Below are 16,628 nucleotides of genomic sequence, written 5' to 3'. Positions count from 1 at the left end.
CTTGACAAAGAAAGTGCAATACCACTGCTGCCATCTGCTGGACAGCACGTGAGACTCAAGGGAAGTGCGGAAATTATGACTACTGCATTAACCCGAAACCACCCCAAAATGGAACACAAACATGTTAGGCTCAATAAAAGCCTCAAATCACTTTCAGTTTAGCCTATGGGAAAACTATGCCATGAAAGTGAGGTGACTGAAGATATGGTTTGAAACAAGTCTCAACGTGAATTGCAGTATGGCAGTATTTTGGCAGTATTTTGAGGGAGAATGATCACTTTAACAGAAAAATTCTCAACCAACAAATGATTATGTAGTAAATACATCTATAACAATAACTTGTTCTTAATTTATTTAGGATTAAAGTTGAACCTGAATGTTTTCTGTATATTTGTGTTTTTTATTGTATTAATACAGAGCAGTATAAAGAGATAGGAGAAGAAACCAACACAACTTTAATCTTCATCTATAAAAACCTTTCTTCCTGGAAAACTAAAGTTGCGGTGCCTCATTCTTGTTCAGCCTTCTCCACTGGATGATGTGGCCTCAGACAGTCTATGAGTTTGACATTATAGTACAAAGATTGAAAAGCTGGAAAGGACATTCGGCGGGTACCTTAGAAAATGGCTTGGACTTCCTATTGTTCATCTTAATAAAGGGAAAAGACGTTCATTGACATAAGTGGGAGCTTACTTACTTACCAGGAAACAGAATGCAAGAACTTGGTATGGCAGCTAGGCTAATTAATACTGAGCACCTGTGTCCTAACTTTCTGTTTTTAACACTTCAGCATGATGGACTTCATTGGACTAATTTTGTATTTGTATTTCCAGATATGGTCTTGTTATTGCTAACATGAACAAAGTGGGTTGAGAGTTTTCCCGGATAAAAAGGGCTGTGTAACAGAGTGAAGTGTTTAGTGTGCTGGAGAAATGATCTGGTGATAATAGGTCTCCGTTTGTAGAGAAAGGAGAAAACAAAGTTGAATTGGTTAAATTTTAAATGCAATATGCCTATTAATGGCAATGGAAATATGGTAGCCCAAAAACAAGATAGGACACTTTTTGTTCCACATGTACTTTTCACAGGTTACACCATGAGGACAACGGGCCAGATAAGCAGATATATTATATGTTGTTGACTAACAAAAACACTTAAGGTCTTCATTTACAGGTTTCAGCAGCTCTATCAATGCCAGGGTTTAATTCACTCCATCAATGAGGACCAATAAATGTGCTGAGTTGATCTTAGGAAAAGATTTAAAATGCTCAGCAAAATGGTCGGAGATTGAAACACCTGCATTCAAGTTTCTCAACTTTAACTACACCATTCAGTTTTAGCAGCCCCGCACTTGAAGAAAGTGAGACACAGCTCAGAAAAGTGTCACCCTGGTGAAGATGGAACGTTCATGAGGCTAGTGAGAAGATCAAGGCACCATAACAAAAATTAACTAATGGTTTAAGCTTAGCAGAAGTATCCATCTGTGTGATGGGTTTGTGAGAGTTTTCATTAGATTTACTCAAATTAGGACTAAGTGTTGATATAATTATAAATGCTATTGTTTGTAATTTATGACTGGTAATTTTTGTCCTTAATCTTATAATGATATCAGTAATGTAGGTTAGGTGATTACTAGACATAGTCATAGGAAAAGTTGGTGATGATTAATTAAAATGAATTAATATATTTAATTTAATTATTTTAGAACAAGAATGTGTGGTAAGTCACTTTAATACAAACTGCAAATCGGCATAGGAGATTGTTTATAAGAGGGGACACATTTCATTTATGGAATATTGATTTGTTGTTAATGAAGCTCAAATGCTCAAGTTCAAACTGAGAAATTAAAACAAGTTATGTAGGGAACATAAAGCTAAAACTTAGACAAAGAAATATGTGTCCCATATAGTTTGGACTACAAATATGAATCTGGGCAGATCCGACATCCCAGCAGAACACAGAGTAATTGCGAGCAAAAGTATGAAAAATAATTCTTAAGTTTGCAATGTAGTTAATCTGGATCAACACACCGACTATGAATACTCTCCTTCTCCAAATCATCATATAAATGAACTTGAACTGGTTTTAAATGTCCATTGTTTGAGTAGTAAGTAACCAAAGATTTAAATGTAATGTAAAACCATTCTCATGGTGACAACTGTTATATACGTAGGGTTAATTTTAAAACAAGCATGCTGTTCAAAATAGTACAGTAGAATTAAACAAGATGTTTTAATTGCACATATTTTATAGCTTACTAAGTAAAATTGTGACCATTTTACATTAAAAGCCAACGAACATGTCTGAGAAAAGGAGAACACATTGTTTTGGAAGGGAAACTGTGCTGAACATTCTGCATGTTGAAGGAAAATGCACATTTTGGTCTTAAATAACCTAAAGAATATTTGGCTTATACCACTCGATCAAACCTCCTCAGTGAAAGGGGTATAAATAAATAAATAAATACATTTGAAGAATTTCATGCAATTTGTTGTTGGTACTTGAATATGTAGGAATTCAGAGCAGGTCTGAGAGAAAGATTTGACCCTCTGTATACAAATTAACAGCTGCCTTACCAGCATTGTCAGCTTACTGAAAATAAATCTTTATAGCAGTTTACTGTGTTTCTAATTTTCCATTGCTCAAAAAAAATAAGATGTGGTAAAACTGGGAAAATGTGTAAATAATTTTCATTCCAGCTTAGGATACTGAGGGAAGGAATATCAGGTATCAGGAAGGATTAATGTGCAGTTTATCAACATTTGCTTTGGTTATACAGGTACATCTAAAGAAATTAAAATATTATAGAAAAGTTTTTTTTTTGTTTTTTTTTTGCAATTGAATTAAAAAAGCTAACTTTCTTATATTCTAGATTCATTACACACAAACTGAAATATTTCAAGAGTTTTTTTGTTTTAATTCTGATGGTTATGACTTACTTAGGAAAATTAAAAATTCAGGATCAAACTAATTTAATATGTTCTCAAAGATCAATCAAAAAAGACTTACAAAACAGTAATGTTCAAGATCTCCAAAGCACTTTAATTATGCACTCAATATTTGGTTGGGTTTTGGTTTATTTTTGGTTTGGTTCATTTTGTACGAATTACATATTGGCGTGGCATGGAGGCGATCAGCCTGTGGCACCGCTGAGGCATTGCTGAAGCCCAGGTTGCTTTGACAGCGGCCTTCAGCTCCTCTGTATTGTTTGACAGATGTTACTTATCTTCCTCTTCACAATATCCCATAGATTCTCTGTGAGGTTCAGGTCAGGTGAGTTGGCTGTCCAATCAAGCACAGTAATATCATGGTCATCAAACCACGTGGAAGGGACTGTGGGCAAGTGCTAAAGTCCTGCTAATGAAAATGAAATCAGCATCTCCATAAAGCTTGTCAGCAGATAAAAGCATAAAGTGCTTCAAAATCTCCTGGTAGATAGCTGCATTGACTTTGGACTTTGATAAAACACAAATGGACCAACACCAGCAGACGTCACGGCACCCCAAATCATGACTGACTTCAGAAACTTCACACTGGACTTTGGATTCTGTGCCTCTCCACTCTTCCTCCAGACTCCAGACCTTGATTTCCAAATGAAATGTTAAATTTACTTTCATCTGAAAATAGTACTTTGGACCACTGAGCAACAGTCCAGTACTTTTTCTCCCTAGCCCAGGGGAAATGCTTCTGACTTTTTTTCTAGTTCAGGAGTAGCTTTGTTCTAGGAAAGTGACAGCTGTAGCCCTTTTTCTGAAGATGTCTGAGCCTGGTGACTCTTGATGCACTGACTCCAGCTTCAGTCCACTCCTTGTGAAGCTCTTCCAAGTTCTCGAATGAGCTTTTCCTGACAATCTTCCCAAGGCTGTGGTCATCCCTGTTGCTTGTGCACCTTTCCTACCACACTTTTTCTTTCCAGTCTATGAATATAATTTAATACAGCACTCTCTGAACAGCCAGCTCTTTCAGCAATGACCTTCTGTGGCTTACCCTCCTTGTGGAGGGTATTGATGATTGTCTTCTGCACTATTGCCAAGTCAGTAGTCTTGCATGTTCTAAACTAGCCCAAGAGGTACCCAGTTTTTATACTCAAAATTAATCAAACTAATCAAGCTCAAAATGGAATATTCTTTTTTTTGAGAGACTGAATTGTACATTTTCCTAAGCTGTAAGTTGTAACCATCAGAATAATAAAAAATTTTTTTTTTTTTTTTTGGAATTTAGAATATAAGAAAGTTTGCTATTTAAATCAAATGACAAAAAATAAAGACATTTTCCGTGATATTCAATTTTTTTAGATGCACCTGTAGATAGTTAACTTACAAATTGCAGGATTAATTGGATCCTCATTGGATATTTCTTAAAATGTATAAGAGTTTGTCTAGAAAATTTGATCTGAAGTCTATTTATGACCTCTTGTGTAAAAGATGGAGAAAAACAATTCAGATAGCATGTAAGATATTATTTTATCTTCGTTGTTGCAGTCTACAGCCAACCCAGAATGAATGTATGAATGTAGACCTTTTTCATGATGAAATTCAAATTGGCTCTAAACATTTATGTTCAAAATTATTCAACCCCCAAAAACTCAAATTTTGTGCAGAATCTTTTATTCTTTAAAATCACCAATGAGCGCTGTCTATAAGTGCTTAGAAGCTGCTTCTGTCACCTCTCTACTACAGTCTTGACCCATTCATCGCCTGAAAATGCTTCCAGATCACTGATAATCTTTGGTTTTCACATTGACCACTGCTTTCTTTAAATTCAACTAGATATTTTCAATGAGAATTAAATTCTGGAAACTGAACAGGCCACTCAAGAACATTCTATATCTGATCACTGAGCCAAGCAGAAGTAGATTCTGATGTGTACTTTGGGATGACTGTCCTGCAGGAAAGTCCATTGATCATCAGCTTCGGTCTTTGCACCAAAGGACTCACAATTCTTGTCAAAATGGCCTGATACTTCAAAGAATCCATGATGTCCTTCATACAGTCATGATACTTCCTGCTACAGTTAAGAAACCCCATATCAGGACTGATCCACTTCCAAGTTTGACGATGGAGATGGTGTTCTTCTGCTTATGGGCTTTGCCTGTTTTGCAGCAGATATACCGCTGATCCATGGGTCCAAAAAGTTTCAAAAGTTCCAGTTTCCAATATATTGCAATATATTGGAAAAAATAAATATGTATAAGAATATATGCCTAATATATTACATGATATTTTCCAATATACAGCAAAATATTTTTGTTTCATAAGGGAAAACTGTGTCTCTAGGAACTTTCAATGTCTTAGAAATCTTCATATAGCCTTAGCCTTTCTAAAGTAATACAATATTTATTCTCTTTAGCTTGTGTGAGATCTCTGTTGACATTTTTGCTGCTCAACTTCAGCACATGCATGGGCTAACTGTATGTATGTGTAACAGCTCAAGCTAATTCTTTTTTTTTTTTAAATATATAGAGTTTCTAAAGTCTTAATTGTGTTTTGAGACTGTTTTATTCCCTACCATGCAAATAAGTGATTATTTGCATGGTAAAAAAACAGCAATGTTGAATAGGGGTTGAATAATTATGACATAGCATTTTTATTAAAAAATCTTATAACTCAAAAATATTACATTATATATTGACAATATCATTTTAATATGCCAATGAACTGTTATGGATGCAATTTTAATTTTATCTTGGATCTTCAGAAAAGCTTGTATTTGTAAAGTACTGCAGTCTCTGAGGGGTTAAGTAATTTTGATTGCAACTGTGTGTGTGTGGGGGTGTGTATATATATATATATATATATATATATATATATATATATATATATATATATATATATATATATATATATATATATATATATATACATAATTGAATATATAAAATTGAAATGGAAAATTGCCTCGACACAGTCGTGTTTCTTAAACACATAAATTGAAAGTTTTCATTTTGTGTGCCATGTAGACGCACAGAAATACGTCTTTTCCATCGTTCAACACATGATGGCGCCATATTCCTACTACAAGCACTGAGCAGGAACAATCACTGAAGCGAGAAGATAAATGTAGGTTCTGGATGATACACATAGCCTACATCTCATCTCATCACATTTCATTTTAGAAAAGAAATGAAGTTACATATTTAATCTTAGCTTAACTGCACTTGTTTATGTGATAGGCTACATGTAGGGTAATTGCATATAGCTCATATTTGATGTAACATTATTCTACCCGTTAAATGGATATGAGACTGGTGCTATATAATTTTCTTTGCACATCGCTTTATGAAGTATTATAGTTGACGTCTATCCGGTAACTACTTTTTCAGAGCCTGATCTGAATCAGGAAAAAAAGAGACATTTGCAAGTGTCATGTAAATTTTGTGCAAATTAAACCCGCCCTGCGTGAAACAGCAAGTCCTTCCTTGTCATCTTATTAGTTATGATTCAGCGACTGAATGATTCGAAAACGTGTAGCCTACCGCTTACGACCACGGATGATCCGCATAAAATATCGATATATATCATATCTTGTTAGATCGCAGAAGTAGCTAAAAAGAAATTTGCATCTAAAGCCTTGGAGGCCTAAACCACACTTCAGCAGCAGGGCCATCTCACTCCGCCCCCCGGTCAACATTAGCACTGCTCTAAAGTGCGGCAGGTGCGTGGAGAGATCAGCACCTTTACAGCAGCGGGAAGAGGACAGGGGGCATGATTTTTGTCGACTATAAAAACCCGTCACTGGCCAGGCTGATTCATAGGACCTGCAGGTACGGAAACGAGCGTGTCGACTGAGGCCTTCCACAGTGCAACCTGGATGTGAAACGACAGAGGTGAGCAAGACAGGTAAAACAAAAATAAGCTTTAATGCTATCCAAAGATTTTTTTTATTTTATTGTTATTTTTATTTTATTATTATTATCTTTCTCCCTGGGTCCATACATAGACATATTGGGGTAAAATGCTTATTTTTTTTACTGTTACTTAAACGAATGCTGCTTGTATTTTGCATAATATATTTTTCTAATTCATTTGAAATCAGAATTTGATATAGCCTATACATACAATATCAACTATTGTTATATTGTTACTGTTCATTTTATTTTTTAATAAAGGGCACTGAAAAAAAAGTCGAAATTAAACATTTTAGTAAAGTAAATTAAACCTAGTTCTATTTAGTGAAGTTAAATGAAAGTATTACCAAAAATTTCAGCCTTTTCTTTTAAACCAGTTTGAATGTAAAAGTTAAATTACCAAATCTCTAAAAACTATTAAACTTAAGTAGAAAATGTCAGCAAAGCTAAATAGATGGACAAATGTTATTGTAAGTAAATATGAGTGTATTAAATCTTAAAATGCATATACAATAATACCAGAATATCCTACTTGGTATACCTTAACTGTTTTCCTTATTTGCAGGTAATGGGCAGGGAAAACACCTGAAAAATGAGATGAACGAAAAGCTACCGATTCACATTTTTGACAGCATTTTCTACATTAACTTTGGAGTTTATCACATTGCACCCCCAGAATTACGATGGATAAACTGCATTTGCTTTACGTTGAGCCACACGCACAATACATGTGGATTCAGTTTTGTTCGTTCGGCTCGCGTTAAGCAAGTGCAGAATTTCTCCAGTGCCAAACATCTGGGACATTTTGGGATTAGAAGCAAGAGTAACTGCTGTGCTCTTTTGTTTGGAATTGTTTTTTTTTTTAATGGAAAAAAAAATGTATCTCAAAATGTGATGTGAGATTCTTTAACAACCGAATGAGCCATAACTGATAATTTGCCTTCTCCAATGGTCATGATTTACAATGTCGGCTGTTATCCAACATCATGTTTGTTGTGATATATACTGTGCCATTTATTATTGTGGGTGAAGTTCTCATGCTGCAGTGATGTAATGGCAAAATAAAGTTCTTGTTAACTCCTCAGTGTTTGTATGTTGAGTTATCACACATACGCTAGCCTGGTAACTGTGGAGGCATATGGTTACTATGGAAAGTCAGTGGAGAGTTTGATGTGAAAGAGTAATGGGTAATCGGCTCTAATAGGTAACAGGTAAAATATTAACTAGAGGAGCATGGACTTCTCTTCCCTCTCCATCAGTCTGACCATCTGCTTCTGGCTGTTTCACACAGGCTCACATTATGTCACCCTGGAATCCATATTTCTCAAGCCAAATTAATTACCATTACCACCCTGACTCTTCTGGATACCACACACATAAAGCCATTCAACATCTGTGGCTGTATTTAGGTTGGTAGTGCACCTTTATAGCACTTCTCTGCTGTGTTTACCATACAAATGCATTTCATAAATCTTTAGTGTGAGGCACAATGTTTTCATTCTCATCTGTTGCTTCTATTAAGCCCTAGCACAAAGCTCATAGACTATACAAGCATAGTAATAAGACAAAAGCAGTTTAGCTGAAAGCAAAACAGTGTCGTTTATGGCAGATGTGAATTCAGAAGGCAGTTATTAGATCAAAATTTCATGCTCTACTCTGATGATGCTGAAGTTTACTGCAACTAAAGAGGCTCCAGGGGCCATGTGTTTCTGCCAAAGACCATTACAATACCACTAATGAAATATGCAAGTGCCTTTAGGCTGCCTCACAGCATGTGATTGGACAAAATAGTATCTTCAATATCACCAATTAGACTGAGAAATATTGAGGTCAACATTCAATATGCCCAAAGCAATTAGAAGGATCTTTTGTTTGGCCAGTTTACTGACTGATCTGTCAAACAAACATAAACACACCCACATAGAACACATGGACAAGCCAAGCCCTTTACATACAAGTCTCAAAAACACATTTGGACATTTAAACTACATTTAAAAAAAACATGATTTATATTGCATGACTTAATATTGAGCATATTTGTGTGTTAAAATTATTTTATCCCAGGCATTTATTTGATCAGAAATACAATGGATATATTGTGAAATAATGAATTATATCATAATAACTTATTTTTGTGATGGTGAATAAACAGCCATTATTAAGGTCTTCTGTGTCACATGATCCTACAGAAATAATTTTAATATGCTGTGTTCAAAAATTTTTGGTGAATGTGATTGCGCTGACTAATATTTGTATGCAAACTGTGAAACATTTTCCCCTTTGGATTCTGTGATGAATATAAAGTGCAAAACAGCATTTCAAATTTCAAAACAGCAATCCTTTGTAACATTATAAATGTCTTTAAATGTCAGCCCCAAATTAGTTTTTTTTCTTTTTTCAAAATGTGCATTTTATATATGAATATACTGTTACTAATAAAACGTACATGTGACAGAAACACACACAACTGCAAACAAACACGAAAACACACTAACTACACACACTCAAACAAAGACCCTAGGTGAGAGTCACAGCATATTTGTTGGTGATGCAGATGTCTGAGTTTTAGCTGTCAAGGCCTGTTTGTCACACACAGAGCAGGATTAGTTTCCATGGTGCTAGTGAACATGTGGCAGGTGGTTTTAGCCCTCAGCTTTGTACTACATGCAGAAAAAGGCACCGGTTTTGTCACTGTCTATAAGAAAATCCAAAAACATATATATATATATACTCTGTATATGTTGTTTCTTATCCATTATCCATTCCAGTAAACATATCCATACTGCAACTTCTTTGTCTGTTGCATTTACATAAAAGATAGAATCTTTGAAATGAATGCAAATGAGAAATTTGGCAGTGAAATTGGTGTAACTGTTGTGCTGCGTGTCTGTATGGTGGATATTATATTCAAGGTGTGTGTAAACTTCACCTAATATAGTTCCATGGACAGGTGACTGGTTAACAGCCCTGGAGATGTGCGTCATCCAGACAGCTCTTGTTTTCCAAAGTCTACCTGACAACATGAGGATGCTAATGCCATCTCATAGAGATGCAGAAAGAACAGGGGACGAAGAGTGTTACTATGGAACAGATGGATTTATGAAAGAGACACACACGCACACGCACACACACACACACACACACACACGCACACAGTGCTTGCATACTAACTGACCCTGTCGTTCACACACAGAATGAGATACACACTAATAAACATTCATCACACACACAGGCGTAGGGTGTAGCACGCAGACAGCAGGAGTGGGGGCAGATGTGTAAACACTACCTGTTTGTTCTGTGTAATGGCTGAATGACTGGGGAAGTGAGAAGCAGGTGATGGTCCTGGAACACTGAGCTCCATATAGTTCATTCAGACTACATGTGTCAGCCCGGGATTCTCTCCAAGAGTGGGTGGAGTGAATGATTCTCAGGGTAATAAGAGAGTGTTTATGTATACTATTAATTATTCTACAACTTTTTTAATGTTTTTGAAGGAAGTCACTTATATGCTCACAATTTATTTCATACAAATCCTGTAAAAACTGTGAAATACTATTCCATTTTAAAGAAACAATTCATAATTTGAACATATTTAAAATGTGATTTAATCCTGTGATGTTTTCACAAAAACATTAAGCAGCAAAATTGTTTTTATCATTGATAATAAAAAGGAGTATTTCTTGAGCACCAACTTATCATATTAGAAGGATTTCTGAAGGATAATGTCTGCTAAAAATTCAGCTTTGCCATCAGAGGAATAAATTGGATTTTTATATATACTGAAAAATAAAACAGTAATTTTAAACTGTAGTCACTGTATTGTAATTTATTAAATACATTTTTATGAGCGTAAGATAATTCTTTCAATTACAGAATTAAAAAAATCTTAATTATTCTACCTTTTGACCAGTAGTGTACGTGCTATACTACTACTAATTTTGCAAAATTTTACCCCACATTTTAAGCACTAACTATCTTGTTTTAATCTGGTTCATAAAGACCTGGCTGACTCACTGTGCTACTTTGAATGGTTATCTGAGAGAGTAGGCTGGCCTGTAATGTAAATGGACTAATTTTACTGTGAAATGAATGCTGTAGTGATGCAAGGAAAGATGTGATTAGCCTGCGGCCTTGACTAAGCTTGCTCTGTCTCACACTCACAGAAGCATAGAAACACTTCTCACTTATTTCTATAACCATATAATCCATGATACATGATCATCACAATGTATTCAAAACCAGTATAAATTCACACATACAATTCTAAAAGTAAATGTAGGCCTATGTAATGTCCCAATCTGCACAATGTTTGTTTTTTGCTTGCATTTTTGGTGGTTGTAGAAAGCTTGTGTAGAAGAGAACCTCATTTATGCCTGTTCTGTCGTGTAACATCCATTTACATGATTTAAAAATGAAAACTATTCACTAAAAGCTAGCTATAAAAATTATAATATATAATTATTCCTTTGTCTCATAGCTGCATTTTTATGTAGCCTAAAAACAGTTAAATAATTTGGCAGAATTACAACTTATTTTAAATGATACACAATTAAACATATACTAACAAGAGAAAATTCAAGATTCAAGATTTTTTTTTGTCACATTCTCAGTTATATATATATATATATATGATACATAACCACTAATGAAATGGAAGTTAGGTCCACTCCATAGATTGCAAATTTAGACAAGTGTAAGTCAGATAAAGCAATAAACATAAGATATAAGATAAGATAATAGGACTGAACAAAATAAAATAAAGACCCTGAGAGTACAGGGCATCACACAATAGTCTTAGAAAGGAGAATATATAATAAATATTTTAAGAAACAGGAATTTACAAATGAGAAATACGCTGAGGTATGTACAGAGAAGAATTTGAAGTGAAGTTCAACAGTGCAGGTTGTTACATAGCAGCAACGAAACTAGAAAGTGCTGTGCGCAAGATTTTTACTCTTAACACATAACATGTCTCATATTTAATCTCAAGTATGGTCTTTTTGGGAACCAATTACACCTGTAGTTTTGAACTTTTAGAACCATTATTTCTTATGGCACTGTGGGACGGCCGCAATTCATATATGTCAGACCTGTTTTGTTGTGTTTTTTCCCCATATGCTGTCCTTGACCTTGTTTTTCCCTCATGTCTGATTGTGATATTTGGTTTAGGTGTGTCTGGTTAATTACCCTCATTTGTGTCAGTGTCCCTTGATTCCGTTGATTCCCGATGTTAACATCATTTCGTCCGTGCTATGTGTTTCCTGCCTGCCCTGTTAACTGTGTTTTGGATCATCAAAATACTGTCCTGCGTATATCTTCTTCGTCTCCGTGCACCTTGATTCCAACCCTGTAAGCAACATGACACAAAATAAATTATTAAAGTTTTTTTCTCTTTATATATATTCATATTTTCAATATGTAATAATAACAGATTTTCATTAGATTTAAAGTCTAGGTTTGGGACAAAGGTAAAACTAAATCTATTCGTAGAAGGCATTTGAAAAGTGGCAAAAGCAAACTATATAGGCATTAAGGCTTCCAAGACAATTTTAATGTGATTAATAAGTAATATATATTAGCCTTTAGGACATGAAAGGTATAGAAACACCCATATAGCAGATGTATAAACAATAGCAGCATACAAATTGTGCAAGCAATTGATGTTTTCTCAGCTTAGTGTGAATTTTTGTGTTCTTTTAGAACAGATCCTAAAAGCTCTTTTTTTTAAAGCACTTCAACAAATTCGGTTTATTACAACATGCTTGAAGAAAAATGAAACATGAATATCTGTAGTCCATCTGTACAAAAGGTGAGGGCTATTGAACAACAATAGCTTTTGTTTGGACTTTTACAATAGTGCATCATGTTCCTGAACCTCTGAGAGCATAGCACATCATGGATGGCTGGTCCACTGTAAAAACAACAACAACATCAGGATTAATACAAGATTTTCATGACACTGAGAGTTGCTGAAAAAACCTTTTAGCTGAGATTGATGAATGGTTGTCTGATATCTTTAACAGCAGAGTATTATTTCTTCTTCTAAACGTGAGCAACATCAACTGACAAGAAGCAAAATAATCAGCAAGCTTCCCTACGAACTGCAAAATCAGTGATTCAAATAACTTTCTGCCATTGTTTTACTATTTCTTGAGCGGACCCCATGAATCTGCAGTCAGTGGACATTGGAAGGGTATTTAGAGTGTGTAAATGTGTCTGTGTTAAACTGTATGGCTGGGCCTTGCTTTTTCTGATGAGTCAGAAAACTGAAGCCCCTTTTGGACAATAACAGGACTTAAGCTCTCTTTTGACACATGTTGCTGAGCTAGCAGTCCCTCTGCACATTCTGCAGTAACTGCAGTGACAGCAGCTATATAAACACCCCATATTGGACCGACCCCCAACGCTAATTACGCCAAATCTCTCCCACAAACTGCATGTGAGTATGGGTCGCCGTCATGCTGCCAAAATCAACATCATAAACTTCAAGAAAGTGGATTTAACTGTTAAAATGGATAAACTGATTCTCATTGGTGTTGAATGGACACAATCATCATGGATCGTCATGAATGACGGGAAATAGAGGCCTTTTGTGAATCTTTCCATGGACTGAAAAGTCATCCATTTCTGGTGGTTACTAAATTAATTTTCAAAACAATGTTGGAATTGAGTCATTTCAGCCATTGCTGGATTCATGGGGCCCTATTACCTATGACGACAAACTTAAACTATTGATTTTCTCTGGTTGTTTTAGTGCAAAGAAAGGACTGTGTCTGAAAGGGACCCTTTCTCTTGTCGCAGCTAAATTGAAAGGGCTTAATTGTACAAAATGCATTTACTCTTACCTGACCTAAAACAAGGTCCTTCTTGCATTGTCAGTAATCTTTCTTTTGATAACTTGACGCTAAAGTAAAACACTGAGGTCATAGGTTAGGCCTGAATGTTGAATAGTAATGATTGTGATCTGTCAGGGCAGGTGTTGTTGTATTGTTAACCTTATCCCTTAATGTTGCCAGTAGCTGGAGAGTGCAGACAGGCGGCCATCATGAATCAGCGAGAGCAGATGGAGCAGCAGGGGAAGTGGAGGATCACAGTGTGGGAAGAGGAAAACTTCCAGGGCAAGCGCTGTGAGTTCATGCTGGAGTGCCCAAACATTCTGGACAGGGATTTCCAAAAGATTCGCTCTATCAAGGTGGACAACGGCCCGTAAGTGTGTGTGTGTGTGTATGTGTGTGAAAGCTCATTTTCAAACTTACATTTTCTGCACTTTTTTTTTTTTTTTACAAATAGAGGTTTGCTCTGTCTCTCTCTAATAAATATGTACATATATATAAAGCTTGATTTTTATGTATATATTTGTAAATATAGTTTCTGGGAAATAATATGAATAACTTTTGCAGCTGGGTGGGTTATGAGTACCCAGAGTATCAGGGTCAGCAGTTCATCCTGGAGAAGGGAGATTATCCCTGCTATCAGGCCTGGAGCGGAAACAGCAGCTACCGCACTGAGCACCTGCTTTCCTTCAGACCCATCAAGTGTGCTGTGAGTTTTGCATTTAATGCATTTAAGTGTCTCATTTCTGTACCTTTTGTTTTAAGAATAATTCAGATTTGTTTGTGAAATATCACAAAATCAGTATTGCGATATACTGAAAATGGCAACGTGTGATAAAGAAATAATGGGTCTACAGTCTACCTGCTCCAATGAAATGTACAGATAATTTGAACCTTTATTAAAACCTTTATGTAAACCTTTCGAAACATACTTTATGGTCCTAATTTTTGTCCTCTTTCATTACCAGAACCACAGTGACAGTAAAATTACCCTGTATGAATGTGAGGACATGATGGGACGCAAGTTTGAGATGTGCGATGACTACCCCTCTCTTCAAGGCATGGGCTGGTGCAGTAAGGAGGTTCCTTCAATGAAAGTTAACTCTGGAGCGTAAGTTATCTTTCATTTCTTCTGTAGGCCTATAAGTTATATATGTATTACTTCTCTCTGCAGAGAGATTTATTTCAATAATAATAATAATAATAATATGTTGTTCTTGCATTTATTGCAGCTGGGTGGGCTACCAGTTTCCAGGGTACCGTGGATACCAGTATATCTTTGAGAGAGACAGACGTCAGGGAGAATACAGGAAATACTATGAGTATGGCACCCAGGCCCACAGCAATCAGATCCAATCAATCCGCAGAATTCAGCACTAAGTCCGCCCCCACTCTTCTCCTATTGGCTACTGTGTATCAAGTGACAGCGTGATTATGAGACTAAATAGACAATAAACGCTTTTTCAAACTCCAGAAAAAAAAGAGTGTGCTTGTCGCCATTCCTTTGATTTATTATTATTTTATAAAAAACATTACAACAGCTTATAAGGCTATCCAAGCCTTTGTATTTACAGTATAAAGATTTAGCATATTGTTAACATAGATTTTCAATTCAGATTAGACATCTTTAGATTAGATTTGAGATTTATTTTATTTTATTTTATTTTATTTTTATTTTATTTTATTTCTCTTTCTTAATGTCAGACATAGAATGTATATTGTTCATGTCGGATTGTATTTTATTTTCAATAAACAAAAGCACGAGATGATGGCTGTTAGTGTTTATACTGTGTGCAATGTTGCCAGCAGTTTATTTATGATGACTCGGCACTGGTTATTTGAATACTACATAGAAGTTGGTTTAAATCTCCTTATTTGATCAAATCCTATATATAAATCAAAGTAAATCATCGAGAGCTGTCCGCGGTGCTGACATATTCTAATTGTATAATAGAGAGCAAAACTAACAAACCATTCATAATATTTGAAATCTATGTATTTGAAATATATTTCCCATTAATTTCTAAACTTCACAAAAGTTTCCTATAGATTTTTACTGAATTATGTTAAATAAGAAAATTAAGTAGAATTAAGGCGAATATGAAAATGTAGTCATCACGCATGACTGAAGCACAGCTACCGCGGCTTTAAAACAGCACAACACAATTGGTTACAAAGGGCTAGCAAATGTAGTATTTTGATTAGCGAGGCGCATTCAAATATTATGAGATAACAGGTTGACAGTACACTAAATGATCATTAAGCGCCATCTGCTGGTTGTTTGAATATATACAATAGGTGCAGACCACAGTTCAGCAATAATTTTAAAACGTTTCTAACATTTTTATTTGTTTAACAATTATTATGTATTTTGTTTAAAAGTCCTTGGAACGATTCAGAAAATAAAATTCATACAACAGATACAGTATCTAGGCAGACAAAGATATATATAGTTAAGCATGTCTCGTAATTACCAACATATAAAATCGTATAATGTTAAAATAAAAATGTTTAGCTAAGCAAAAGGCTATGATTGGGACTTCATAACTTAGCTTACATGTCTGTTTGTATTATATTATTAACTATATTATATTAATTTGTAAATTAGGACGAACTTATATCATAATTAAATCGCAAATTTCCCATGTTGCCACATGAGAGCAGCATTGCTCTTTGCATTGAAACGTTCTATTGTCACACATTTTAGGTTGTTAGAAAGATTAAAATATATTTTATTATTATTATTATTATTATTGCAATTTCCACTTGATATATACTTGGTTTTATCTCTAAAATTTCTCTGCAGGTGATAATAGTGTCATTATTAAGCTCAATGTTGCATAGTTCATCAGTCATGAAACAAGTTCATTTCAGCTACAACCAGCTCAGGAGAAGACAATAGAATCATTATTTAGCTCAATAGTGTCATTATCCAACCCAACTAAATT

The 16,628-nt window shown here is 35.1% G+C and overlaps 1 protein-coding gene across 3 annotated transcripts; it reads left to right on the top strand.

The window, feature by feature from the left end:
* Nucleotides 1–13,244: 13,244 nt before the first annotated feature.
* cryba2a (crystallin, beta A2a) lies at nucleotides 13,245–15,162 on the top strand. 3 transcript variants are annotated; one of them, XM_026255761.1, is made up of 5 exons: nucleotides 13,245–13,286; nucleotides 13,857–14,053; nucleotides 14,248–14,389; nucleotides 14,649–14,791; nucleotides 14,913–15,060. In XM_026255761.1, exons 2-5 carry the CDS (start codon nucleotides 13,893–13,895, stop codon nucleotides 15,058–15,060), a joined length of 594 nt encoding a protein of 197 aa, XP_026111546.1. In that variant the 5' UTR covers nucleotides 13,245–13,286; nucleotides 13,857–13,892. The 3 variants fall into 3 exon arrangements, with proteins under 3 accessions (XP_026111546.1, XP_026111548.1, XP_026111547.1); XM_026255763.1 differs by having other exon boundaries at nucleotides 13,255–13,286; nucleotides 13,864–14,053; nucleotides 14,913–15,162; XM_026255762.1 differs by having other exon boundaries at nucleotides 13,263–13,286; nucleotides 13,867–14,053.
* Nucleotides 15,163–16,628: the final 1,466 nt, after the last annotated feature.

The sequence above is a fragment of the Carassius auratus genome, chromosome 6 (genome assembly GCF_003368295.1).
Source record: "Carassius auratus strain Wakin chromosome 6, ASM336829v1, whole genome shotgun sequence".
NCBI lineage: Eukaryota > Metazoa > Chordata > Actinopteri > Cypriniformes > Cyprinidae > Carassius > Carassius auratus.
This window is presented reverse-complemented; position numbering and strand designations above follow the sequence as displayed.